The sequence below is a fragment of the Ursus arctos genome, unplaced genomic scaffold, assembly GCF_023065955.2.
Source record: "Ursus arctos isolate Adak ecotype North America unplaced genomic scaffold, UrsArc2.0 scaffold_6, whole genome shotgun sequence".
NCBI lineage: Eukaryota > Metazoa > Chordata > Mammalia > Carnivora > Ursidae > Ursus > Ursus arctos.
The window spans coordinates 49684011-49711891 of record NW_026623078.1 but is presented as its reverse complement, the minus strand read 5'-3'; the positions used below and the strand labels follow the sequence as shown (position 1 = coordinate 49711891).

The following is a 27881-nucleotide window of genomic DNA, read 5'->3' as shown; positions in this document are numbered from 1 at the left end:
GCACCTACTTCACAGGTTTGTTGTGTGAATAAAATGAATTAACATATGCTAATAGCTCAAACCAGCGCATTAATATCATGATATTAATATCAATAAATGGTAATGATTATTATTATCATCTCCTTTCTAAAGCCCTCCTGGAGCCCCTAGAGAGACACAGGTGTTCTCTGATCAGAGGTCCCTCTGTGCCAGGTGACTTCCTGAAGTGCACATTTTGGATAGCTGCCATTTCGTTTCTCTGTGATGAGAGCATCTTCCCACCAGCCTGGAACCCTCGGGCCTGGCACGTGGTGGGTAAGAGCTTGGGCCAGAGAGCCTGCAATCTGCATCTCCAACCCTGCTATTTGAAGTTGCTTATCCTTTCTGAGCCTCAGTTCCCTCTTCTGTAAAATGAGAGTAAGAACAGCACCTGCCTCATATAAGTATTAAATGAAAGGACGAATGGAAAGTACCTAGCCCAGGACAAAATTAGCTGTTATTATCAGAGTGTAGCTCACCTAATGTTTAAGGAACAAGTGAGACTCCCCAAAACTCACAGGTGCCTGGAACTTGGAAGACGCTCATTGCTGATATCTGATCTTGGAGTGCAGATCAAAATGGAGGCCATCTGCCCAGCCTGCCGGTCCTCCGTGTATCTGACTGTAATCCCACACAACACGGTGCCCGCTGAATAGGGCTCTACAGTTGATAGGGCTCGTTCACACATCTACTCTGGAGGTAACATGCCCATTTTACAGATTTGCAAAGTACCGTACAGCCGGCAGGGGGCGATGCTGAGACTCGAGTCTGCTCCTCCCCTCTCTATCCTACAAAAGCTCCCTGTCAAATTCTGAAGCGAATGCCAACCTCGAAGCTCGTTTACCTAGCGTGGCTGGGCTGTGGAGGGGGCCAACAGAAAAAAAAAAAAAAAAAAAAAGGAGGAGGAATTTAGAACCCCCCGACGGGCGAAGGAGTGAAATGAGCCAGAACTGTGGAAGCAGAACCAAAGGGCTCCTGGCTGGTTGTTCTCGCGGAATTCACTTGAGCCGCTTACCAAGGTGCAAAGAGGGAGGGATGCTGTTGTGTTGCCTCCCCCGGATTTTCGTGAGGATCAAATACAAGAACAGAAGGGAAAGTGCTTTACAAACGTTAGTTATTGCAATCTTTACTGCACGGTTGATAAAGAGGTCCCGGGGCCTCCTCAACCTTTCCAGCCGGCTGGCGGGTCTGCTCCCAGAGCCCGGGGATGCGGTGGGAGCAGAGCTGGTTCTCAGGCCACACAAACCAACGAATGGCCTATTACTGGAATTTTCTTAGAGTTTCCGGATGACAACAAAGTGCGGGGTGGAGGGTCCAAACTACCTTTTAATTTTGCTGCCTGGCCATAAAGCACACAGAGAAGGTTCTTCTTCAAACAATCCACAGCCTCAGCCTCTTTCTGCCTTTCCATTTGCCGATAAACCCAGATCGCTTCTAAAAGAACGCCTCCATTGACCTTTACCGAGACAAATGAAGAAACCCATCAAAACGGTTACGGAACCAATTTCTGTTTTAATATTTCCAGGAAAGGGGGAACATAAATTCTGCAGAAGTCATTTAAAGTCATACACCTTAACATGTTTGCAGCGCGTTCTACTGGTGGAAGTTGACCAGGTGACCGGGGGCCACCGCTCACCACAGCTCGGCCCTTCAGCGGCGCCCGGCCAAATGGCACTTTTGAAAATTCTCCAAGTGACACTGCAGAGAAAAAAGTTCTTTTGCCTTCAGGGCATAGATTTTTTTAAGTAAATCTTTTGATTTGGGAGTCAAGAAACAATGGAGTCTCTGCTTTTTGAGGTTACTTCTCAGCTGGGGTTTTTTTTTTTAAAGACACAACAAAACACAGTTTTTCCTCCCTGAGGCTTCAGTGGGTGGGGAGAGCAGGGGTCCCTAGGCTGTGTCAGAGTCTGAGGACAGGGTCAGAGTCCTCAGAGCCCCGAGCGGGTCAGGGTCCTGCTCCTGGGGAGCTGGAGATGAGTCCAGTCCTTAAGCTCATTCTGCACAGACACTCCTGGGGAACACTAGTCATTCCAAAATAGACATTTCCTTTTGCTTTCCCATCAAGGAAGCATGGCAGTTGGAGAGGACGGGGACACATGGAGGTGGGCAAGGCAGGACTAGACACTATTTACCAAGCCAGGAGGCACGTTTCCAGTTTCCAGGGACTAGTGAGGAGACGGGGTGGGCCCCCTGGGCCCCTGCCCTCCCGGTGGAGGAAAGGACAGGAAGCCAGAGGCAGAAGCAGGAAACTGGGAGGAGGGCAAGGTGGCCCGCAGGGAAAAGCTGAGGCAGGAGCTCGGGGCGCAGGTCACTGAGAGCTGTCCGGCAAGAAAGGGAGGGCGAAGACTTGCGGAGAGTAGAGTTAGAAAGCAAGAGAGGGCAGAAGAGCCTTGCAGCAGAAGCAGCTCAAGGACGTGGGGAGGCATCCCCCTTGCAGAAGGAGGGAACTCCAGCTCCGTCCTCCTCGTGCACCGGGCCTCTCCGAGGAGAAAACGTCCACCCCTCACACCGCCATGGGGGCAATACTGCTTGGTATTCGACCCCATCCAAGGAGACATTATGCTATTTCTTTTGCCCTCCTGTTCCGATTTCTACTCCGACTCATGAATTCCAACTTAGGGAATGCCAGGGCAGACCAATGTGCTGGGGAAAAACTTCGCCTGTCTACCCGCACTCTTTCAGCAGTTTGGGTTTGAACATCCCTTCCCCAGGGAATTCTCCCTGAGCACCCTGGTCTAGGTTAGGTCCTGCCCTGAGTTCTTCCTCCATGCCACTGCTACAACTGCCGTTACTTACTATCTGTGTCATTATATCCTTACTCTCTGTCTCCTTGGCCAGCATGTAACCCCAAGAGAACGCCGGGTCGACTCTGGTCTTTGCCAAACACCCCTTGCCAGCGCAGTACCTAGGACGAGGTAGCCCAGAATCTACACTGGAAGATGAAAGAAGAAATCCAGGGGGCGCCTGGGTAGCGCAGTCGTTAAAGCGTCTGCCTTCGGCTCAGGGCGTGATCCCGGCGTACCGGGATCGAGTCCCACATCGGGCTCCTCGGCTATGAGCCTGCTTCTTCCTCTCCCACTCCCCCTGCTGTGTTCCCTCTCTCTCGCTGGCTGTCTCTCTGTCACATAAATAAATAAAATCTTAAAAAAAAAAAAAAAAAGAAGAAGAAATCCTAACGATTCCCCTGAAAGAGGCACAGAGGAGCAGGACTTACTGCACAACTTGTTCTGGAACACGGAGGTCAGTGACTCCATCTGGCTGAAGTTGGCCACCAGGAAGACGTGGTCCTCATGGGGCTCACTGCCGATGGCCTTCAGTGTGTTGAGGTCCACCTGGCCCACACCGATGGCAAAGATCAGGATGCCTGTGTCCCGTGCCTTTGCAGCCACCTCGGCCACGGAGTCCTGTGGCCTCCCATCAGTCACGATCATTATGACCCGTAGCACATTCTCCCTCAGGGGCCGGGCCCCCTCTGCTTCCGAGAACGCGATGTTCAGGGCGTACTGGATGGCCAGCCCCGTCATGGTGCCCGTGGACAGGTGCCTCATCCTCTTGACGGCTCGCTCCACTTCAGACTTCCTCTTGAAGGTCTTGAGGGAGAACTCGTTCTTGACGGTGCTACCGTACTGCAGCAGACCCACGCGGGTGACGTCGGGGCCAATGTCCAAGAACTGCAGGATGTCCACAATGAACTCCTTGACCTTGGCATAGTCATGGGTGTTGACGCTGCGCGAGCTGTCGATGATGAAGACCAGGTCCGCCCGCTTATTCTCACAGGAGCTCTCTGGGGAAAGAGGAGAGGTCAACCGCATTAGAGAGCGCTAAGGGCCAGGGCGGGCTGGCTGTTACTGGAGATCCCAGGGCTGGGGAATCACCTTTTGGAACCCCAATCTTCACTGGTTCTTCTTCCCCACTCGGGGAAGATGTAAGCGTATAATATGCATGGGGGGATCATGAGTATTGTCTACAAACAGATGCTATTTATTTTTGCTAGATAAACGAACATTCCCGTTCCTAGAAAGTCGTCCATACAGTTTTTAGGTGGGGCAAACACCTGATCAGGGTCAACATGATTTGATTATTTACTGCATGCCACATAAGCTTGGCTGGATACTGCAGGGAATAGACAACAAGCCGATGCTGGGGACCAATGTCAAGGAGCTTACAATCTACTTTGGGAAGTTAACTAATGGAACAAGCAAAAGAAGAATTACATGAAGCAGTGTGGTGCTGACACTAGATGTTCAGGGAACAGGGATGTTAGTGGGTTGGGGTCAAGGGAACAGGACATGAACTAGTTTTAGGCAGTGTTTGAATCGAGAGAGGAAACGCATGGAGAGAGACACAGGAACAGAAGCCTAAGATGGCAGGGATATGGCGGAAACGGAATAGAGCGACGAAGGAACCGCTAGGAGGCGCAGATAGGAATGCAGCTGGAGGGTAACCTGCAGTCAGCCATGAGAGGCCTGAGGGGTGTGTGCGTGATGCCGCAGGTGATGGGCATAGTTCATTAGCATCGTGTTATGTCACTTGGCTGGCCCATAGGGAGGTCACATAATAACAAGCCAATTAAGGGTGATGCGGACCATTGCTGCACTAATCTGGTTGAGAGGGGGACACAACCTCAACAGGGCCAGGTGGGATGGCAGGTAGGGCATAGTGGAACTGGAGAAGGGACCGACCAAGAAACATTTCAACCAAGGATACCGTTCAATGGGAAAAAGGCAAATGTTAAGTCTCTCCCCTACCCTGCCATACTTATTCCTTCAGCCCCCAAGCAAGAAGGCTAGATAGAAGAGGTTTGAGTCTGTGGACGAAACTCATCACGTTCTGGGAAGAGGCTGATATGGGATGAGACGAGAGGCCTCCTGCCTCAGAGGGTGGAGGCTGGGCCTCCCCGTTGGAATTTCTCAGATGTTCTGAGCTACTGCCTCCAGCCACGGGGGAGTCCCTCCTCCTCTTTCCAGACTCTGTAGCTAAATCCAGATTTGACAGGGATTAGAAAAGGGATCCCAAATGCTTGCCCTAAATCCCAATCACCACAGCTGCAAGAAAGAGAGAGAAAGCCAAATATGAAACAGTGAACCCAGTCATCAAAATGAAAAGTGGGAAAGGCCCATGAGGTCATCCTATCCAGGCCGGCTTGCCAGGGTGTGACTCGCCCCGAGTGCCTGCACACACACCTCGTCCACTGTGGCCTCATAAGTCTTCCGATTTGGGGGCAAGGAAGCACCCCCAAACACCAGCACCCTGGCAGGAGACCAACCTTGTGCTGCACCCACATATAACACCGGGGCTGTGCGAATTCAGAATGAGTTTCTCGAAGCAGAAGCCCCGGAAACCGCCTTTGAGGACTCAGGGAGAAAGATCAATATCGAGCCTGACATTTATGGGATGTTTTCAAATCCTTTTTCCAGAGCGCATTCATCACTATGGTCTCATCTGGTTTTCAGAACAAACTCTTAAGAGGAAAGTAGAATGGCATACCCCCTGGATACATGAGAAATGGAGGTAATGAGAATTAGACATTTTCTTCTAATGTGGGAAAAACCCGTATGGAGGCACACCAACACCCACCACATGAGGCGGTAGTGAGAATTCAGGGAACTGATGCAGGAGAAGAGGGCAGCCTTGGGCCCCAGGTGTGGGAACCCTCTTGTCTGCCCACACCACCCGCCGCTTCTCTCCTGCCGGGCCCAGGCTCTGGGGGAGAAGGCTGCCGCTCCTGGCCATGTAATCCGTGCTGCCCACAGACACCTGCCCTACGAGGCAAGTGGCTGAAATCCAGTCCAGCCTTGAGCCCCCACGGTTGCATCCATCCTGAGAAACACCTAGAAGGGGTGCCTCTTCTAATTTTCACGAAGGTGCCTATGGTCTAGCATACAGCCCTTGGTTGGAGCCATGGATGACAGACCCTCAGGTCTCAGGGCCCAGGCTGGCCCCTCTCCAAGAGCTACCCGCACCCCATCACTGATGTGTGAACTTACTGCCAGGAGAATGTGGCCCAGTGATCTCTGCCTGCGGAGGGGAACTGGAAGCAGGCTCAGACCCTGCCACGGAGGGAGAGATGAAGGAAACCCTGCTTGGAAGAGGGAGAGGGGACAGCAGACAGGCCCCCTGAGAACTCTTCCTCCGGAGAAGTTTGGAAGCAGGAGGTCCTCTGGGGTTGGGATTCTTGCTGTGGGTCTTAGTCATGGTATCAACATCCCATCAAGCATCACAGTCAATTTAAAGGGAAGCCTGGAGGTTCATGCGGAATGATGTGCTAAACTGCATTAGTTCCCATCAGAACAAGTGTATCATGCCCACAATGCCTGGGCATTTACAAAAACACCACAAAGTTTCAAAATGTAGTTAGAGGTTCCCAGGGAGCTGTGACTGTGAGTGGAAAGCGAGTCCTCGAAGCCCAAGTGACCGAGTTTTCTTCAAGACAACTTCTCAGTTCCCTTAAGGGCTCAGAAGGACAGTCTTGCAGCTTGTCCCCGAGAGGACCAGTTCAGTGGTTCTCAAACTGGAGGTGCCTCCCAATCCCCCGGAGGAGCATTAAAAACTAAGATCGGTGGGCCACACTTCCAGAGCTTCTGATCCTGTAGGTCTAGGGTGGCACCGGAAAAATCTGCATTTCTAGCAAGTTCCCAGGTGACGTTGATGCCGCTGGTCCAGGGACCACACTTTGAACACCGCTAGTTCTCTGGAGAAAAGACATTCTGGCGAGTCTTGACCTCACTATCTCACTGTGAATTCCCCAAAGTGGGAAACTAGTCTCATTCATCTTCCCAACCATGCAGTTGGGAACAGGGTAAGTCTTCAGTCAACATTGGTGGAATTGAATGGAATTCTGGGCGGTGGAGCAAGGTTTCAGCTGGAAGGGACTGAACCAGAGCAGTCAGTTCAGGGAGGTGGATGAAAACCACAAAGCCAAAAAGTTCTAGAGCAGGCGTGGCTCCTGCTAACAGACTCCCAGATTCTAGACCCCAGTCTTTGCCATTCTATGAGGAAACATGGCCACTTTTTAACTTTGGTTCACAGACTCACAGACTAATCAACTCTTAGAGAGGGAGGGGTCTAAATAAAGTCCAAGTCACTCACTTTACAGAAGGGGAAACTGAGGCTCAGAGACGTGACTCCATCTCTGTGAAGCCTCATGGCTCATTAGGATCAGATCTGGGACTATACTGACGGCTCTTCCACCATCTCATGGCGGGCACCTTGGAAAACTCTCAATACAGGTGGCATTACAATATGAGGTCTGTATGATGCTTGGGAATATTTGCTGCGAAGAGCCCCACAGCTTTTCCACATGGGGACTGGTAAGAGGTGTTTCCAGAAAATGGACTCTCCTCTGTGTGTGTTCCTTTCCCAAACTGGCTCTGATTAACAGCATCCCCGTCTCCCCAGCCTGGGAGAAGAGCACACAATCTTCCTTCTGGCCCCTCACGACAGACTTGCAACAGCACTGGATGAGGGTTTGTGGGCACATCATAAAATGTCATCCCTTGAACCACAAAGTGACAGTCTGGACCTTGTTAACAGCACTTCAGTACTGTCAGCTTGCCTTCAAAGCCCACAAGTTGGGCAAACAAGTGTCTCTTACCGTTGAACCTGAGCCAGGACGATTTTAAGCAACATTCCCACTCCAGCGGGATTCCAGTGCGCAACCTTGGGGTAACCTCCTCTGCTTGTCTGCAGAGGGGCTGCAGACTTGTCACTAACCAGCCTCCCTCTCTCTGGCTAAATTCAATTGTAGCTGTGTAATTGTACAGCAAATATTTGGTGCCATCTGCCTGGGAAGATCAAAGCATGCTTGGAGAAGGAAAACATGTGAATATCTATAACAAGGGTAAAATAATTTCATGCAGTGACTCAAAGGGGCTTCTGAAATGCTTAGTGAAGCACCACATAATCCTGTGATCTCAGTATAAGTCCAGCCTCTGCCACCTTATGTCCATGTGGTCTTCGAGCCTCTCCTTGGCCTCTCTGACCCTCAGTCTCTTCTTTTGCGAAATGGTGACAATAATACCTCCTGGGATGTTGTGACACTCAAAAGAAGATAATGATAATTTATTGCTACTGTTCATCGAGCACTTAACATGTACTGGGCCTTGTTCTGAATACTTTCCAGGTGTGGGCTTATTGATTCTTTACACCCACCTTAGCGAGTAAGTACTGTTACTATTCCCATTTTACAGCTGAGGACAGTGAGCCTAGAAAGGCTAAATAACTAGCTAGCTCAGGGTCTCACACTTAGAAAGTAGGGGAGCCAGGATCTGACCCCATCTCATCTGGCTCTGTAGCCCACGCTCTTAACTGCCAAGCAATACTCTGGAAGGATTTTGTCCTTTTAGACCCGCCATTCTTAGCATACTCAAGATGCACCGGGACTGTACCGGCTTTCTGGGGTCACTTCTTTCCTTCCCTGGAATCCCAGCCTGAAAGCTATGGCTCCAACTTGCCTGCCTCCTGCCAAGTGCCTCTCCCTGCTAGATGCCTATTTGCATTTTTGAAAATGTAATAGAATGATAAAACAGATGCTTGCCTCCCGGAACAGCAGCAGTCCCGGACACAGGCTGCTGGTCATTCCCATTCTCACTCACCCGACAAGTGCTTGTTGAGAGACCAGCAGAAGCAAGGCCCCGGAGAACCTGCAGGACGGGGCAGGAGTAAGGGAGTGAGGGAGAGCCGAGGGAAATGCATCCCGGAAGCATTTGGTGTCTGTGAATTGAAGTATATGGGCTGGTCGAAGATGGACAGCCAGAGAGACAGACAGACCGAGAGAAAGAGACTACCGAGTAGAAGGCACCACAGTCCGACCCAGTGTCGTGCCCAGGGAGGCCTCCCAGGTGCCCACAGAGGCCTGAGGTGTGGCCCCTGCGGCGGCTTCGTGTGGCTCTGCGGCCATGTGCCTCCAGACCGTGACTCGTTGTTAGGACTTATAGGGGATTTCATGGACATTTCAGAGGCAATTTAGCCTCTTTTTAAATTTTTGCCCCCAGTGTGACTTAACCTGAAACTCCCGTTTATTTAGGGCACTTGACTGGGGCATGTGCTCCTTGGCCCGGGCTGGAAAGACCACAGTCAATCCCTCCCTCTCCAATTCCCTTATTAGTCAGTCGCCAGCTGCTGCAGGACCTCCCGCCAGACATTCGGCAATGCTGTTGATGAGCTATGGGCTTCTCTGAATCCATTATGCTCTACTCACATCTTCCTAAAGGACCGCAGGGGAATACCCTGAAAACCTGATTATGCTGTATTAGGGAAACACCCTGGACGTCTTCATGGCATCGAAAACCTACCTTGGCCTCACTAGCAAATCATTCTCCGCTTGGTAAGATTTTCCAAGCATGTTTCCAAATTCTGGGGCACTTATGGTTCTCTCTACACCATTACATACGATGTTGGGAGCGATGGCTAATAAGTCGAACAACAGAGTGAGGAGCAGAAAGGATTTCTGAGTGCTGGAATAGAGTCAAACCTAACAAGACAAAATTTAATTGGTATAAATGTCAAGCCCTGCACAGAAGGCTCAAAAACCCAAGTGTATAAGACACAGGAGAAGAACATCTGGAGTGACAGCCAGTCACGTGATAAAATCTCCAGGCCAGACGGCAGATCCTAAGCTTTGTACGTTGTCCCCCAGGCTTCCAGCGCTGGCAACTGTGCGACCCCCTAATCAATCCCAGGCTCAGAATCAAAGTTCAGCCACAGCACAGCTCCTAACACAGCACCCAGGTTCCCTCCACCTGGTGCCTGGAGGGGGTTTAGGGAGTGAAACCAGTTTGCCAGCCAGACACTTGACAATCAGGCCCATTAGATGCCCCCCCCCCACCGACCTTAATGCCCCAACCATCTCATCAATGGCTTTCCTTGCCTGAGAGAATAGAGAGACTCTCCCGACCAATGGAACTCACGCTTCCTCTCTTTACAGCAGAAAATTCCTATACATGAATATTTTGGTGAGTTTCATGGGTCGGAGTCATCGTAGCTGAATGTGGCAGCTGTAAGTTCCCAGGATGCTGTTTCATCAAAGCAATTTCTTCAAAAGCCCCCCCCCCCTAAGTTTCACTGACAGCGAGGTCAATAACGTTCGTGGGAGAATGAACTAATAACACTCCGTGCCCTCCACCTTATACCCCAGTGATATCAGATGGTCTGTAGTTCCCTACATCCTCTCTGGGCTGCCTCCTCAGCTTAAGATTCAACCCTGTGGTCACCTATTTTTTGAAAAGCTTTCTTAGATGCCCAGCCCCCCAACGTGGTCTAAATCAGGACTTCCTCTGAGCCCCTTGGCACCTGCCCCATTCAGCTCTGTCTGGGCATGTTCCTCCCGGCATCTCAGGTGTGGAGCTAGCCAGTCACAAGTGGTATCTTCTGTGAATCCCTGGTACCCACACAGTGCCAGGCATCATGCTCCACATCCCTTTGACATGCACGTGTGACTGGGGCGGGGGAAGGCGGGGAAGGGAGAAGGTGCAGATCCCCCTCCATGTGCTGGGAGAGCTGGTCAGTGGAGATATAACATAGAACACCCACAGCAGTATGCTCAATGTCTTGATGACGTCAGAGACACCTCGGGTGTGTATTTAAAATGCTCAGCCCCAGGCAGCACCCTTGACCCCGTGAATCCAAATCTCTTGGTCTAGTGCCCAGTAATCAGCACTTCCAATTCCTTCAGGTGATTCTCGGGCACGACATAGCTGAGAACTCTATCCCAAGGGGCATGTGAGCCAGAGAGACCCTGGCTACAGAGCCAAGAGTCCAGAGAAGACGGTATCAAGGGGACCCCTTCCCAAGATGGGAGAGACCTTGTAAACTTGGCAACCATACATCCTGGGTTTTCTCACATGTTCTGATCCGCATTCTGTGCTAATGTTGGATCACGTACATGTCAGATATGTCCGGCCTTCCAATGAGGTTCAGAAAATAAATAAGGCGGGCACCATTGTTACCCCCAGTTCTGAGGCTTTGAGTTTGAATAACAAGTCCACTGGTATGGGGCAAGTGAGTGGTGGCGCATGGGGACTTCAGACCCATGCCCGTCTGATGCCAGTTCCTGTGCTTGTGGCCCATTTCCCAGTAGGTGACCCAATGTAAAGAGCTCCTCTGAACAGGAGAAGAGACCCAGTGACCCTCCTCGTTGCCAGTTAACACATTTTTCCCTGGACAAAATCTGGGGAGGACTGGCAGCAGAGCCTGGACAAACCCCAGGAGTTACAGCTCAACTCAAGACACACCCCCCTCGTGCACATGTCCTCTTCACCCTCCGTCCTGGGCCCACACCCTGGGAGGCAGCACTGGGCCTTAGCCCCCCGGATTCACCTGCTGCACGTATCCGTGTCCAAAAGTGCCTTCTGCCTCACCAGGCAGTGCCGACAGCAAGCGCGATTAACGACAACGTGCAATGACGTCATCCCGCGAACACCCTACTTACCGGCCCACAAACCCACGGAACAATAGGACAAACCTCTCAGGTCACAGCTGCGTTTTATTCATCTTCGTGTCACCCGTGTCTGGCTCAGAGCTGGGACCCAGAAAGTAGTGAACGGAAGGCACTATGGGCAAAATACAGTGCTGCAGCCGCGGGGATGCTGCCAGGGAGAAGACGCAGTCCCTGGTGTCCGACGGCTACCGTCCAGCAGTTCGGTGAGACAAGCATGCAGAAGCTTGCAAAATGAGTCAGGGGAAGGTGAGTCATCATTTGGTCATCGTAGTCACACACTTAGCCAGACCAGCCTAACCCTCAATCATAAAGAACAGTCACCAGAGACCGTAATTCTGAACGAGGAGGCACGAACAGCAAAAAGACAGAGCAAATACATGCTCTACCTCTTGGCCAACTCCTGAAAACAGGAGAGGAAAGTACATCCAGATGGAGGCGGTTTCCATGGGCTTCCACCTCTGCCCCATTCACCCTGCTTTGAATGCCTCGTTGGGGAAGGAAGAAGGGAGAAGACGGCTGGGGGAAAGGAAATAGTTGCTTTGGAGCCCCTCTAGTGTTCTTCTCCCTTCTGTGTGCTCTGTACCATAGACCTGCTTGTCCCCATGAGCTGTGCAAAAAGCAATGGATGCCACTCAAGACGCCACGTACCCCATGCTTCCCTCAAGAACGCATGAGACATGGTCAGAATGTCAACCCTTATTCTAGTAAGTTCTTTCCAACACCCACAACACAGAACCAAAGTTCACAGGCAGTAGCTGAAATTTCAGTACCGTCAGGTTTGCTCTGTGGACACTTTCTCGGGCTATTACCAAGGAGAACATTTGCAGAGCAGACAGAAGTGTGTGTGACTGGGGGAGACGGATGCTACCTGGCTGTGGAAACACACACTGGGAAGCTTTTATGCAAAAATATACTCCCCAATGATACCATGAGATTTTGTTGCTGTTGTTCTTTTTTAAAGAAGGTTCTGGGGAATGAGCTTGCATCTTTGGGATGGCAAGGAGGGATTCTGGATTGACACCAGCTCAAATTTCAGTCGTCCCTGCTGACTGTCATAAATTCCTGTAAGAACGCAGCTCTCTAAGGCCCTCAGGGAGTGTGCACCAAGGAGCCAGTAAAATGGAAAAGAAAAAAAAAAAGAAAGAAAGAAAGAAAAAACATGCCACATCACACCAGTCTCCTTTAGTAACTGTTACATGAGCTGAAAGAAAAGACATCATACGAGGTTCAACAACCGTGGTTTCCAGAACTCTGGACAATTTTCTTTGCGAAGGAGCCAAAGAGAAAGCTGCCCCAGTTTAGCCCTGGAGAAAACAGTTTCCAATGAACTGAATTGCCGTGCAAGGTAAAGCAGTTTGCTAAAGTTTCACTAAAAAAAAAAAAGAAAGAAAAAGAATTGCGCCTCACATCTTCTCTCAGTTTGTCATACAAATAGGCTTTCTCCCAATTGACAAAGTATAAGAAAGCCCTGAAATAATCAATGGTTTTAAAACTCACTGAGCTGACTGAATAGGTTCAGAGTAAGTTTGGAATTCTCCAGCAAAACCCCTCTCACTGTCCTTCCTCCTTTCTCAAACGGAGAAATGCCTCATATCTTAAAATCGTAACCTACACACACACACACACACACACACACACACTCTCTCTCTCTCTCTCTCTCTCTCTCAAACAAAACCTGCCCGGCCCCAGTACAAGATAGTACAGACAGTACTGGGGAACAGGTGATTTCCTCTCTCTGCAAAGTGAAAAACAGCGTAGGCAGCTTGCAAAAAGCAACTGGCATTTAACCCACAGGAGCGTTTTAACTTAATAGATTGAGCAATTGTCTCCCCTGCGTTCCGGGAGTCCGCGAACGGAAGTCGGGAGTCAAGCAGAGAGACCTGTGAAGAGCAATGTAGGGTCAGAAGGAGAGAGATATGCTGGGAGAAGGAGGCCCGAGGCAGAGTCGGGAGCACCTTTCCCTGGAAGGGAGGGGCGGGCACGCGTGGAGGCAAGGGGCGGAAGGCAAGGGGCAGAAGGCTTCCACAGCCCTGTACCAGCAAAGGGAAAGTTGCTCTTTGGAGTCACCTCTCTCATTTTGGTTTGGCTGAGTTATGCCAAGAGCCCCCTTCTTTGTGCTAGGTGCTGGGGATACAGCACGAGAACCAACCTCAGCCAAGCAGGAGCTTACAACCTTGAAAAGAAGACAGATTCATAAGATTCGTGAAAGACATAAGCAACGAGAGCCTGGAGGAGGACACTGATCCCAAGATGGTGGACAGGGAGATTGCTGGAGAAGCTGATGAGTACTATACTCTTTTATAACATTATTCTATTATTATCGGATGAGCAGGTGTTGGCCAGGCAGAGTTGGGTTGGGTGCTTTAGGCAAAGGATCCATGTGAACAAAGGCGTGGAGGCCGGAACAGAGTAGGGAGCACGGGGTATATCTGGCTGGATCTCAAAGGACACGATGGGGATGACAGGGCCACGGAGAGAAGGTTGCATGTGCCTCCTACTAAGAAGTTTGGACTTCATGGGGCACCTGGCTGGCTCAGTTGGTAGAGCACACGACTCTTGATCTTGGGGCTGTGAGTTCAAGTCCCACGTTGGGTGTAGACCACACTTTAAAAAAAAAGAAGTTTGGACTTCATTAAGAAGCCAGTGGGGATCACTGAAGGGTCTCACGTGTGCTATCATCCTCCTTTAGGGCGTATCCTAAGGGCTCCTGACTCAGCCCAGACTTCACTCTTCTTCATCCCTGACCCAACCCAGAACCAGTCTCTCCAGGCCCGCACCCCTGGCTTTCCCTTCCATTCAAGACCCTAGCCTGGTCTCAGATGTAAATCAATGTCTTCCATGTACAAAGTAATAGAGAAGGCACGAGAGAAAATTTTAAGACAGCTCCTTCGTCTTTAGGAGTTGTGTTTCTGCCCCTTTGCTATCAAAAACTGGAGTGAGTCTACCCAAAGGACTTTCAGTGGTGGAGCAGAGAGCTTAGGTCAGCAACCAGGCCCTCCCAACTCATCTCTCTTAGGTGTCCCAACTCCCCCACCTCTAGTGCTCAGCCTGGTTCATTCCGATTTCACATGAATTAACTATTGACTGAATGTCAGTTGGCACTCAGCATCAACTCCCACCTCTTTCATGAGTCTTCCAGTACTGCAGAAACGAAAAAGACAAAAACCCTACTTCCCAGACCCCCTTGCACCCAGGGTTTTGGGTAACAATTAAGTACCATCAATTAAATATACTCCCAAAGGAGGAAGCAAAGTGAAGGCTGCTTCTGCTGGCAAGTGAGGCTGTAGGACAAGCCTGGTGTTCTGGTATCTGCTCACCGGCTTCATAGATGCAGTTATGAGGCAGCAGCATCTTGAGCCCAGCAGTGAATTCTAATGTGAGCTCCAACTCCCACTTCTCCAGCCTTTCCAACAATTATGTAAGTACCTCATGCCCAGTATGAAATCCCTCTCTGCTTAAAATACCTCGAGTGTTTTGTTTCCTGCACTGGTCCTGGTGGTCCCCTCAACTCCTCAACATATCTGCCTTCTTGCCACTCACTCGTCCGCAGTGGGTTCTACTGAGCTCTCGAAACACACTGGAACAAAAAAACACAACTGGGCATGCCCAGTGGTCTTCACAAAGCTCACCTGAAGGCCTAGTCGCTCCAAGCTTTCGTGGAAGTGGGGCCAACTCTCTTCCCCTCCCTTGAAACCGCTGCATGGCTCTCCATCCTTCTCTCCACAGTGACTCCCCCAGGCACCTAGACGGTTCTCATTCTCCAACTCCTTGGGGAACTGTCCTCTCTCCACTTTGATACGATGCTTCATTTCCTGCACCCGTACTTAACTTGGCCTAGGTCCCCACTCCCTAAAACACACTGAGACAGTGTATTACACAAAAGGAAAACTATTGAGCCAGCTACTTATTTCCTCGTCACTCACAGCGCTTGGGTGAACACTCGGCTCCAGCTGGTGTACTCGACTCCATTGAGCTTAACGCCCTATGTTAGGGTTGCCATGGAAGCCAGAAATAACATTTCAAGCATCCCTCGCAGCCTTGGCGACTTTGGTTTCTAGGCTGTTCTACAAATAGTCTTTCTTGCAGCTGATCATTAAAATGAAGATCAGTTAATAAGACAGCATGTTTAATGAACTAGAATGGTATTTGTTACAGACCTGATAATCACAAAGTACTTAAGATATGCATACTTTAAAACTGGAAAGGGGCCCCCTGGGTGGTTCAGTCAGTTAAGGGCCCAACTCTTGGTTTCAGTTCAGGTCATGGTCTCATGGGTTATGAGATCAAGCCCCCACCTCGGGCTCTGTGCTTGAAGATGCTCTCCCTCTGCCCCTCCCCCCACTTGCATGCGTGCTCTCTTTCTCTCTGTAAAATAAATAAATCTAAAAAAAAAAAAAAAGCTGAAAGGGGACCTTAAAGACTGGATTCAATTCCCCTATTCCATAAATGGAGAAGATAGATCATGCAGTGAAATGGTAAGGCAGCCTCCTGACTCTCCCATTCCCCCACCAGCACACATTCCCCACCCTGGGCAAGTTACCCGCTCTGTCAACTTCAGTTTCTTCTTCTACCAGATGGGGACAATGACTGTAGCTGCCTCATAAGGTTGTCATGAGAACTAAGGAAATGAATGTGTATAAAGTACTTGGAATGGTGCCTGGCACAAAGTATGAGTCAAATAATCACTTATTGCTGTTATTATGATTATGGTTAGTCCCACCTCGCATTGTGTTGAAGGCTATATGAGAGCAACATGGCACAGCACAGAAATCACTGGACTGGGAGTCCAGAGATTCATCATGTTCTGATCCCTGCTGTGCCATCAGCTAGGTGACATTAGCCACATGACCACCTTCTTCTCCTCCCCCTCCCCCTCCCCCTCCTCCTCCTCCTTCTTCTTCTTCTTCTCCTTCTCCTCCTCCTTCTTCTTCTTCTTCTTCTTCTTCTTCTTCTTCTTCTTCTTCTTCTTCTTCTTCTTCTTCTTCTTCTTCCTCTTCTCCCTCTTCCTCTTCCTCTTCTTCTTCTTCTTTTTTTTTGACCATTTTGCTTTGATCTCTAGGGTTGGACTAAATCACATCTCAGTTCCTTTCCAGTTATAGTTGGGTCTAGTTTACACCATGGTGTTAAATAAATTAAGTTAAATGGAACTGTTCCTTGGCCTTTATAAATGGTTATACCCACATCTATAATGATAGCTGATATTGTGCAATGGTTGTATGTCAATACAATGCTAAATGTTGTACGTGTATTAACTCCTTATTTTTTACAACAACTTGTTGTCCCCATTTAATAGGTGGAAAAACTGAGACACAGAGAGTTTTGAGTAATTTGCCAAGGTCACACTGTGAGTAAGTGGCAGAGTCAGGATTTAAATCCAGGAATCTGAGTCTAGAACTCATATTCTTCATGATTAATCTACAGGAAACAACAAACTTACACACCACAACTAGACAAGGGTGCAAGCTGCATGACCTTATATTACATTAATGTTCCCTAGTTGTAACTGCAGGGTACTCTGCCAGCTATATCCATAAATTCCCAGCAACTGGTAGGTTCAAGAAGGTTTCGGGAAACTTGCCACAAAATAAAATAATTCTTAGTTCTTCATTACACTCCAGAGATGCTCGCCTCCACCAACATCCCTCACCTCCATGGTGGCATTCACTTCCCAACTGGCATTTGCCTTTGCCCCTCTACTGACTGTTCTCAATCCAGCAGCCACAGCGATTCTTTAAACACAAGTAAAATCACCTCACCCTTTGTTTAAAACCCTCTCATGGTTCCCATCTTTCTCAGAGAAAAGCCAAAGTCCTAAACATGGCCCCCAAAGGCCCTCATGTTACTTCTCTAAGCCACACTACACTGGCATTGCAATTCTAAACACTTCAGGCATGCTTTTACCGCTGTTGCCTCAGCCTGGAACATTCTGGATTCGTGACTTATCCCCTCACCTGCCTTCCGGTGCCTGTAGAAAGCGCCCACCTCCCAATGAGGCCTTCCCTGCCCCCATCACGATCTAAAATTCTCCACCTCCACTCCAAGCATCCTATCCCCCTTTCTGGCTTTATTTTTCTCTGTAGCATTTGTCAATTTCTCTCATATATTTTACTTATTTATTTTTTATTATCTGTTTCTTCTATTGGAATACATGATCCATGAGGTTGGGGATTTTGCCTATTTTGTTCCCTGCAGTGTTCCCAAGATCTCCACTGCTAGGTGACTCCACTCTTTGTGAGACGAATGAATGAAAGGATGAATGAATAGGTACGTATCAGGGTGTCTGTGATACGAGAAACCAGCATCAGAATGTGACTTGAAGGCTTCTTAGAACTCTCTTCTCACCTCTCAAAGGTTAGTCTTGCAAAAAAAGACTTGAAGCAACATGCTTGGATATTTACATTTATAAAATTACACAGAAACAGGATTAAATCTACTCTTGCAGGAAAGAATCTCTGAGAATCCAACAGACAACAAGGGCAAAAATAAGCACATATTGTTCTCATAACAGAAAATGTTTTAAAAAATGTTTAAAGGTTGGGGATGGATGCTTACTCTAACTCTTGAGGCCAAACCAGTACCAAAGGATGGAAATACAGGCTCAATCTCAGCATGCTACAGAATAAGGACAGTATGTATGGATTTCAGCCAGCTATGTTTCAAGATTCCTAGAAAAATTCATAGAGCATTTACTATACAAGTTTCAAATTGCATTAAATACATTTAAATTGCATTTAATACATTTCCATGTATCATACAAGACTTAAATTGCAAACAAAACAAACAAAACAAGCAAAAAAGAACCCAGTAATAAAGATTAAGGCTTTGACATTCTTTTTTAGTTTTTTTTTAATGTGCACCAACCATTTGGGTAATTCTTTTTCTTGTCCTCTCATCTCCCAACTTAATTATTACTGCCTTCTTTCCATTTTGCGTACCTTCAAGAAAATGGCTTCACATGGTAGAGTGGACAATACTAGTGGTTGACTACTTAAAACTCATTCCTCTCCCCCACCCCTTCCTGCTCCCTTGCCTAAGATTTCAAGCAGCAAAGAGGTGGCCATGAGCTCCATGAGGGCAGGTCCCACCCCACCAGGAAGGAATCCTTACTGAACGAAGCCAGTCGTGGTTATCCCACTCTCCAGACCAGGTAGCTGGAATGAGCATGCGATCCAGTTTTAGCCAGTGGGGAATAAGAGAAACTCTCCTGAAATCTCTAGAAAAGATTTTGGTCTCTGATATAAGGAACGAACCAACGGATGAAAAAGTCCTCTTTCTTCTCTTTATTCTCTTCCTGACTTGACTATGGTCATGGAACAAAGTGATGTCTGGAGCTGCAGCAGTCATCTTGTGAGTACAAGGCAAAAGTCTAAGGAAGGAAAGCCAATGTCCTGGGATGACACAACTAAAAGCTAGAAGGAGCTCTGGTCTCAGTGACAAAGCTGAGCCACAGCCCTGGACTGGGAATCATCGACCTCCAGACTTCTTGTGAGATATTTACATATCTTTTCATAAAACCACTGTTAGCTTAAGCCCATTGAAATCTACGTACTACCCAGAGATTTCTCTGCTGACACCAAGCTTGCTGCAGACTAGCTGCTCAATAAAAATGTACGCCATGTATGAAGGAATTAATCTGATCGTACAGATTGTGACATTTTAAAAAATAAAATGTATCAAATTCTTTTGCTAAGTGTCCATATTTTCTAAAATGCTCATGTAATCAACTCGATAGAGGTTCTTCTCTAAGACCAATATCTGATTTAAGGTTTAAAGAAAAAAATGCTGTTTTATATATAAATCAGCAGATGCTCAAATAGAGAAGTACAAATTAATAATACTAACAATATTAATAAATGTCACCTCTCACTATTCATTCAGTATACACGTATTGAGAGGCCACTATGCCAGATGCTTTAGACCCAGAGATGGAAAGACATAAATCCTAGATTTAAAGAGGTCACAGTAGAGTGGGCTCTGTTAATTCCGCTTTGCAATGTACAAAGTGTTTTTTTAAGAATGACTTTTAAGATAGGCGATAACAACAACAGGCATTTATTGAATGCTTACCCTGTGCTGGGCTCCGTGCCAGCCCTTCATCTGCCTGGTCTCACTGCATCCTCTTCCCCCTCATCATCATCCCCATCTCACAAGTGAGACAACTGGTGTTGGGGGTGGTTGTGTTACTTATTCATGGTCACACAGTGGAAAGCCAGAATTCACACTTATTAAAAGTCAGCTACTGTTATTTTTAAAACCAAGCTGACAAGTGTGGTGGCAGGTGTGGGAAGATTCAAGAGCCACAGTTGATTGGAAGCTTGTAAGAAAATGGGACTAGGAGATTATTAGGGAAAAGGAAGCCATCTTGGGCTGTCTCTGCAGAGCTACAGGCTCCGGATCAAGGAACGACAGTGCAGGACACCATTCTGCATGTGAAGGAAACCTAGGCAGGGCTCTTTTCCCCTCCTGAACTTTAACCTGTAAACCAGACTATCAGTGGAGCATCTCCAAGGGACGACCCTTTGGATACCCCTCAGACACTCCAGCTGAACATGGAGTCTGAGCTCACACAACGCACTCAATGTTTGTCGAGTGAATAAAGATTTAGCTGCTGTGGTTGTGTGTGGTAGTTTTACGTGACAGCGGTTTGCCGACAGGGATTATGTCTGTCTCGTCTGTGTCTGGGGCTCGCCTCAGCTTCAGTGGCTAGCTGGTTGATGGCTTTGTTCCAGTCCTGACTCAGGCTGACCACCGGCTGGGGCAAATATCTACGTGAGAAAAGACTATGTGGGAGGAGGAGAAAAGAGCTCCTTTGAGCCCCAGGAGACTTGGTCCTAAGCCGTAGGTGCTGCTGGTGAATCACTTCACCTTGAACAACTAACAATATCTCCGGGCTTTGGTTCCTTCATCCTAGTTTCTTAACCTTTATTTGTACCAAGGACTTCCATGGCAATGTGGTAGAGCCCATGACCCCTTCTCAGAATAAACTTGTTAAATGCCTAACATAAAATGCAACACCAACTAGGATGGCTACTATTTTAAAAATGGAGAATAACAGATGTTGGTAAAAATATGGAAAGCTCGGAAGCCTTGTGCATTGCTGGTGGGAATATAAAATGGTGCAGCCACTGTGAAACATAGTTTGGCAGTTCTTCGAAAAGTTAAAAATAGATGGGGCCCCTGGGTGGCTCAGTCGGTTAAGCATCTGACTCTTGATTTCGGCTAAAGTTATGATCTTGGGGTCGTGAGATCGAGCCCCAGGTCGGGCTCCATACTGGGTGTATGTACTCTCTCTCCCGCTTCCTCTGCCTCTCTGCCCTTCTTCCCACCCCTTACCCCCACTCACACGCTTGTGTTCTCTCTCTCTCTCTCTCTCTTTTTTTAAAGATTTTATTTATTTATTTGACACAGAGACAGCCAGTGAGAGAAACAGCCAGTGAGAGACAAGCAGGGGGAGTGGGAGAGGAAGAAGTAGGCTCCCAGCAGAGGAGCCTGATGTGGGGCTCGATCCCAGAACGCGGGGATCACGCCCTGAGCCGAAGGCAGACATTTAACGACTGAGCCACCCAGGCGCCCCCCCCCTAAAAAAAAAAAGTTAAACATAGAATTACCATATTTCTCATCAATTTCATCCTTGATATACATCCAAGAAAAACTGAAAGCAGGACTCAAACAGATACTTGCGTGCCAATGTTCGTAGCAGCATTATTCACAATTAGCCAAAAGGTAGAAACAACCTGTGCCCATCAATAGATGAATGGATAAACAAAATATGGTATACACATATAATGGAATGTTTTTTGGCCACAAATAAGAAGTTCTGACACCTGCTACAACATGGAGGAACCTTAAATTTGTTACGCTAAGTGAAAAAGTCAGACACAAAAGCACAAAGATTATATCCCTCCACTTGTATGAGGTTCTAGACTAGGCAGATCCATGGAGACCGGAAGTAGAAAAGAAGTTCCCGGGGAAAGGATAGATGGGATATTACTTCTGAACAGGGAGTTTCTGTTTGGGATGGTAAAAAGTTCTGGAAATAGACAGAGATGATGGCTGCACAACGTGAGTATTCTCCATGCCACTGGATTGTACACTTCAAAATATTTAAGATGGTTAATCTTACGTTATGTATCTCTGTTACCACAGTAAGCAAACAAGTAAATGCAAAGGGTAAGAAAGCAGGCCAATTATTTGAACTTCAGTTACCAAGATATTTAAAAACTTGGGGATACAGGAACATATGGCTTTAAAAAAAGCCTCTCCTCCCGTTCATGCTGTCTCTCACAATCTCTGTGTCTCTCTCTCAAATAAATAAATAAGTAAATCAAATCTTTTAAAAAAATAAATAACAAGGTCGAAAGGGGGGGGTCTCCTAACTAGTGTAATTTCAAAGTAGTGACGCATGTCACCCGTATTTCGAATGATCTCTGACAACTACCTAACGTGCCACGAAAGTATCTGTGGTCCCTGTTGGTGACATGGTACTGCTACTACTCCCGTGGTTTGTGGTTTACAGTCATTGTAGAAGGAAAGGCTCAAATGCAGTTAGAGGTTGGTGAAAAAGTATGTAATTTTTTTCCCATCCAAATTATGGGCCCAGTGTAGTCTGTCCAAGGACTGTGTGGGTCCATGGCCCCCAGGTTAAAAACCTCTTCACCGGATGATCTCTAAACTCTCTTCTAGGTAAACTGGTGTGATCTAGGAGTGGCTTCAGGCTTCACCTCTTCATCGATAAGTTAACATCTCTGATCAGATTTTTTCTTATCTGTAGCTGGGAATTGTCATCAAATCTACCCCTCCAGGGCTTTGCGAAGAAAAGGGAGATAAGGCAAGCAAGAAGTGCTTTCGAAAACTGTACAGCCCTCTTACAAATGCTAGGTAGCACCGGAGAACCTAATAGCTGATGGAGACTTCCTTCCTCATCCCCAGCACATAGCCCCAGGTCTCAAGTTTCCTTCAGAATTTTGGTAGCATCTTTGTGAACTATGGGAACAGAACACTGAACATTTTTTGTTAAAGAATACCATGCCCTGTGTTAAAAATAGTGTTATGACCTGTATTTTGTATGTATGCCGATAGATTTGAAAATACAGACAAATTAAGGAAAGCGCCAATTACCAAAATAGACTCAAGAAGAAATAGGAAACCCAAATAGACTCATGACTGTTAAAAAAAAAAAAAAAACTGAATTAGATGTCAGAAATATCCCCTCTACAGAAGGCATCAAGCCCAGATGGCTTTATGAGCAAGTTCCACTGGCCCTGGAGGACTTGTCTCACGGATCCCATACACATTTTCCCCCAAAAGACCCATGCTGCCTGCAACTGGGGAATTTGCATCAAACCCCAAGGCATGACAGGTAGTGGGCCAACATGACTCCGCGGTAGCATCAGCACCCAAAACAATGCTGTCCTCGCACACTGTAGGTCCTCGACACGCATGTGTTCAATGGACGAATAAATGATAAAACTGAGGCAAACCATGAAACAAAAAATTATGTATCAGAGCTAAACGATTTTGGTGCAGAAAAATAGCTAGGTAAAATCGATGGCTTTCCTACTGCTCTTCATTTTGGAGACAAATTCAAGTTTGCGTGGACCTGGGGAGTGGAGGAGCGTGCTTCCTTCAGTAGATGGGGCAATCGCAGGAGACTGGCCATCTGGGCGCCTATGGATACATGCTACCTCTAGGAGGAGGGCACGCTTCCCTGGCTACCCCCACAAGGAGTCCCAAACATTGAAAGATTCTGCGTCTTTCACTTGGCCCAGCACGGCGCTTGTAACGCGGGGATTCTCAGGACATACTCATTCAGTGAATGGATCCCATCGACTGGAACAATCCTTACTGTCAGGGCTGGGGAATTAAGAGCTAGAGATGGAAAGCAGCCTCACACAGCCTCTGCCAGGTCTGAGCCCTCTGGACGGGACTCTTCCACAGTTTACGTTATGGTCCAACCTGACTTTAAAGGCCTCTGAGGCTCATTTTCCCCAGGCTTCTCATGGCCAAACACCCCACATGGCACGTAATGCATCCTGCTTTTCCGAAGGCCCCTCCTGGCCCTGAGCCCATGTCGTCAGATGCCTACATTCGTCTTGTTTCTCCCCTGCATCAGCTCCTTGTACATCTGGCCATCAGCTTCCTCTTTGATGTTCTTACTCCTTGGCTGGCTGCGGCCTTATGATAACTTCTCCCTCCTCCTCCTTTCCCAGCCCCACCATCCTCTGCGCAGCCAAAATACACACATGGCCCTCCTTTCATCTTTCCCCATAAATCAGCCTCCTCTGGATATACTGAAAGAAGGCTCTTCTGAGCTGGTGGTTCTAATTCTTGGCTTTTGAAAAATCTTACTCGGACTTGGCTTCGCATCCTGGCTATGCTGCACTCGTTTCCCATCTCCAGCCCTAGGATGTTGGCTGTCCAACACACCACGTTCACCGACCTGCTTTAAAGGACTCAGAAGTATCCATATCTCTGAAGTCTTTGAGCGTGCTTCCCCGGTGTGTGTCAGTCACGTAATATCACCCCGAAATGGGAGTACCCAGTGAATCAGAAAGGAGAAAGAAGCTACTTAGGAATGTGTCGCAGAAGACATATTGTCCTCCACTGATGGAAGTGAAGAGCAGAGCAACTTGTGAGGAGCTGAATCGTGTCACCCACAATTCGTAAGTTGAAGTCTTACACCCTAGTACCTCAGAATGTGACTGTATTTGGAGATGCGGTCTTGAAAGAGGCCATTAAAGTCAAATGAGATCATTAGGGTGGGCTCTAATCTATTCTGACTGGTGTCCTTGTAAGAAGGGGAAACTTGGAGACAGACGGGTACACGTGAGGACATGGGGCAACGGCAGCCCCCTGCGAGCCTAGGAAAGAGGCCCCGGGAAAAACGCACACCTTGCCAACACCTTGATCTTGGACTTCAAGTCTCCAGAAAGGGGAGGAAATAAACGTCTGTAGTTGAAGCCACCCGGTGTGTGGTGCTTTGCTATGACGGCCCAGCAAACCAACATACAACTCAAGTCTCCATAATATTTCCTCTCGAGAAGACACGAAATATGTGTAGGTCGGTCACTCGGACAACTTTTTTTTTTCCTTTTTTTTTTTTATTATAATGATTTTTTATTATATTATGTTAGTCACCATACAGTACATCCCCGGTTTCACTCGGACAACTTTTTGAAATAACTCCTCTTGTATTTTCAGTGTCTAGTGGTCACTAAATATTTAAACATGAACTTTTTAAAGTAAAGGTGATTATTCTTTATAACCATTTATAAAGAATAGAAAATATTCTTTTAATATTTTCAGTGGGGACATAAAGAAAGATAGAGAAAGCATGTTATCAAATCTGTAAGCGATTCTAAATTGCTCTGTTAAGAAGGAAAAAGGTATTAATCAAGAACGAATAACTTAAATGAAGAAGATAAAATGTAATGCAAAAAATTTAAAGTATCCTACTGAAGTTAAAAACACCTGCTCTGTGATGGCTATTAAGCCATGCAGAGTAAAGGTATAGTCATATTCACTGACTATCTAAACTGTACATGAATTAACCAAAAAAGCGAATACAATTAACCTGTAATCATTCTTTTCATTCATTCAGTTAACATTGCCAGAAGCGAAACCCAAGATTCAACAAACGATTTGTTGCCAGTCACTAAAAATGTCTCAGTTTCTCTCTTGTTTAAAATTTGTTACCGGAAAGGCTCCTAAGGCAGATTGTTCTTGGGGGAAAAAAAATTTATCTTTTTTTCTTTACTAGGAGAGAAAGTCCTTCTCTCCTAGATCAGTTCCTAATTCTGCAGGCAACTCCACAGAATCTTGGGACGCGAGGGTTCACAGACTAGAGGCTTACTGAAGCCACTACACACAAGGCTTTCCCCATCCCCGAAGCCCGAGAAGGCAAACTTTCCTTCCTGCGCTAATCTGGTGGCTACAGAATTGCGGATGGAAGGAAAACCTATTTCCTTGAAAGCACAGGGGTTTGGTTCTCCGTCTCCTCTTTAAGGTCCTGATGATGACAAGCCTGGACTCCTCCGTGACACAGCCTTCAGAGAGCCCTTCGATTTTTCCAAGCTAAACATCCTCCGGTCTTTCAAATTTTTCCACATGCCCTGGCTTCAGAAACCTTCCCCAGCCTGGTGGCGTCTCTCTAGACGCTGCTCTGCGTTCATTTGTTCGTCCACTTACGCCTCTAGGAGTGTACCTGGCACGCTACCGATCGCTGTCGATACAACACAAACAATGAAGCAGACAACCGCTATCCAGGCTGTACGTGCTGTGCTGGGACATCCGGCACACGGGGCAAATGCATTGCTGGGGTATTAAATCCTGACCGAAAAGATCAGGAATGCTTCCATTGAGCCCTGAAAGATGAGTCCAATTGGGTTGGACAGAACAGAAGAAGTAGGGTTGCAGAGGAAAAGGCACATTGTATTATCATATCCCACCTCTGTGGCTCAAGGGTTATCTGACCTTGAGCAAGACATTTAACCTAAGCTTCAGTTTTTTCATCTGTAAAATGGAGATAATAATACTGTGCCGAGTGATGTGTGAAGTGCCTCGTACAGTGCCTGACACATAGTAGATGCCCCCCCCCCCAGTCAAAGACGGCCCTCATTATCATTACTTTAGTTATTATCATCAGTTAGAGAGACCTGGGACATGATTGGCCAGAGGGATAAGACTGTCTGCCTTGGGCTCCAACAGGACAAGCCATCAAGAAAAAGAAGAGTGGCTATGTCACCCACAGACAGGATGCCCCCCATGCCATCCCCACTCACAGATGCACTGCACATGCCAAACACATGGGCATGCTGAGGATAGAACATCCTGGAACTGAAGAAGGAAATGAGGGAGGGAGGGAAAGATTTAAGAGGGAGAGATCAAGGAGAGTTACAGAAAAGGAAGGCGATAACGAGTTTCATAGAGAAGAGAAAGGGAGAAAGAAGGGGAGAGAGAGAATCTGTAGGAGAAAAAAAAAAAATCCAGTTATTTATTCACTGGCTAGGAAAGCTTTAAACTTTGTAGCTTATTGGAAATGAGATACCAGGCTTTGTTTTTTTAATTCTTTCAGTATTAATTGCAAGATAGGAATGAGGAATTCAGCTTATACAGTTTATGCAACATGAATGATAACAGAGACACTGGTTTACACATAGAGCAGAGAGCACAGGCACGAGGAGACACATCGCCTGCGTCTGGGCTGAGCAGCCGCCATGACAGTTCCCCCACCGGGTCCTCGTTTCCGGCTGCGGTCGTACAGCACGGGATGCCTAGTGGGAGGCTGAAGAGGGGCTGTGATGTCACTTCAAAGGACTTTATTTTTGAAAAGCCTCTGCTATTGTGAAAAGAATTTGATAAGCTCTGCCCATCAACCTTCATTTTTATAATCAGTTCTGACGACAAAGACACACACCGGCCACTCGGTCGTTTGTATGTGTGTTAATCACTCTACTGGAAGAGGCGGGCTCCCTGCACAGTGGGGAGGCCCACCTTTGCCAACTGCCCCTGGGTAGAAAAATGCCAACAGCTTATTTTCAAAGCTTCAGAAGGGGTGCACCCAGCCCTCTCCAACTGCAGTTTTCTTAGCAGATGTTACTCACTCCTGCGTTGTGTTTCTGGCTCAGGCCCCACAGCATCTCCTCCTAAGATCTTTTCCTCCTGCCCATCCTCCTGACCCCACCTTCTAGATTTCTCTTCTACAACATTTCTCAGATTGAGATTTCCAGAAATGCAACCTCTCAGGTTCCCAACCCAGGCCTACTGAATCAAACACTCTGAGCTCTAGGACCAGTAGTGTGTGTTCTAACAAGCCTTTCAGGAGCTTCTGATGCACAATAAAGTCTGAGAAACACTGCTTTGCTGCCTGATCCTAGAGCTCCCTTACCCGCATGCCTGATCCTACTGCCCCCCTATCCCCCTGCCTGATCCTACTGCTCTCCCTCCACCCCCTTACCTGACCCTACTGCTCTCCTACTCCCATGCCTAATCCTACCATCCCATCACCCTCCTGCCTGATACTATTGCCCTCCAACACCTCCACCTGACCCTACTGTCCCCTCTACCTTCCCACCTGATCCTACTACTCCACCCCACTCCTCTGCCTGATACTACTGTCCCACCGCCTCTCCCACTTGATCCTACTGCCCACCCTCCTACCTGATTCTACTGCCCCACCTCTTGTGTTTCAATACTTCTCCCTCCTCAGCCTCCAGAATATGGTTCCACCTTGGCTCTCCCGCCTGGAGAAAGTGAAAGAAAGCCAAGGATTGCACTGGGGGTTTTACCACAGGAGCCAGAGAAGGGACATCAGGAAGGCACAGGAATTAGCAATGTCATCACATCCTAGATGAGACCTGAAGATCACTGACTTCAACTACCTCCCTTTGTAAATGAACAAACTAGAGGACAGAGCAACTTGCTCGAA

General features: G+C 47.7%; 1 protein-coding gene across 3 annotated transcripts in view; it reads right to left on the bottom strand.

Annotated features, from left to right (window-relative positions):
* The window catches only part of MATN2 (matrilin 2), a 126830-nt gene that overhangs the window by 82427 nt on the left and 16522 nt on the right, over nucleotides 1-27881 (bottom strand). For all 3 annotated transcript variants that reach the window (XM_026495671.4, XM_026495672.4, XM_044382682.3), the window contains exon 3: nucleotides 3233-3802. In XM_026495671.4, coding sequence (XP_026351456.3) covers nucleotides 3233-3802 — 570 coding nt within the window. The remainder of the gene's footprint in view (nucleotides 1-3232; nucleotides 3803-27881) is intronic.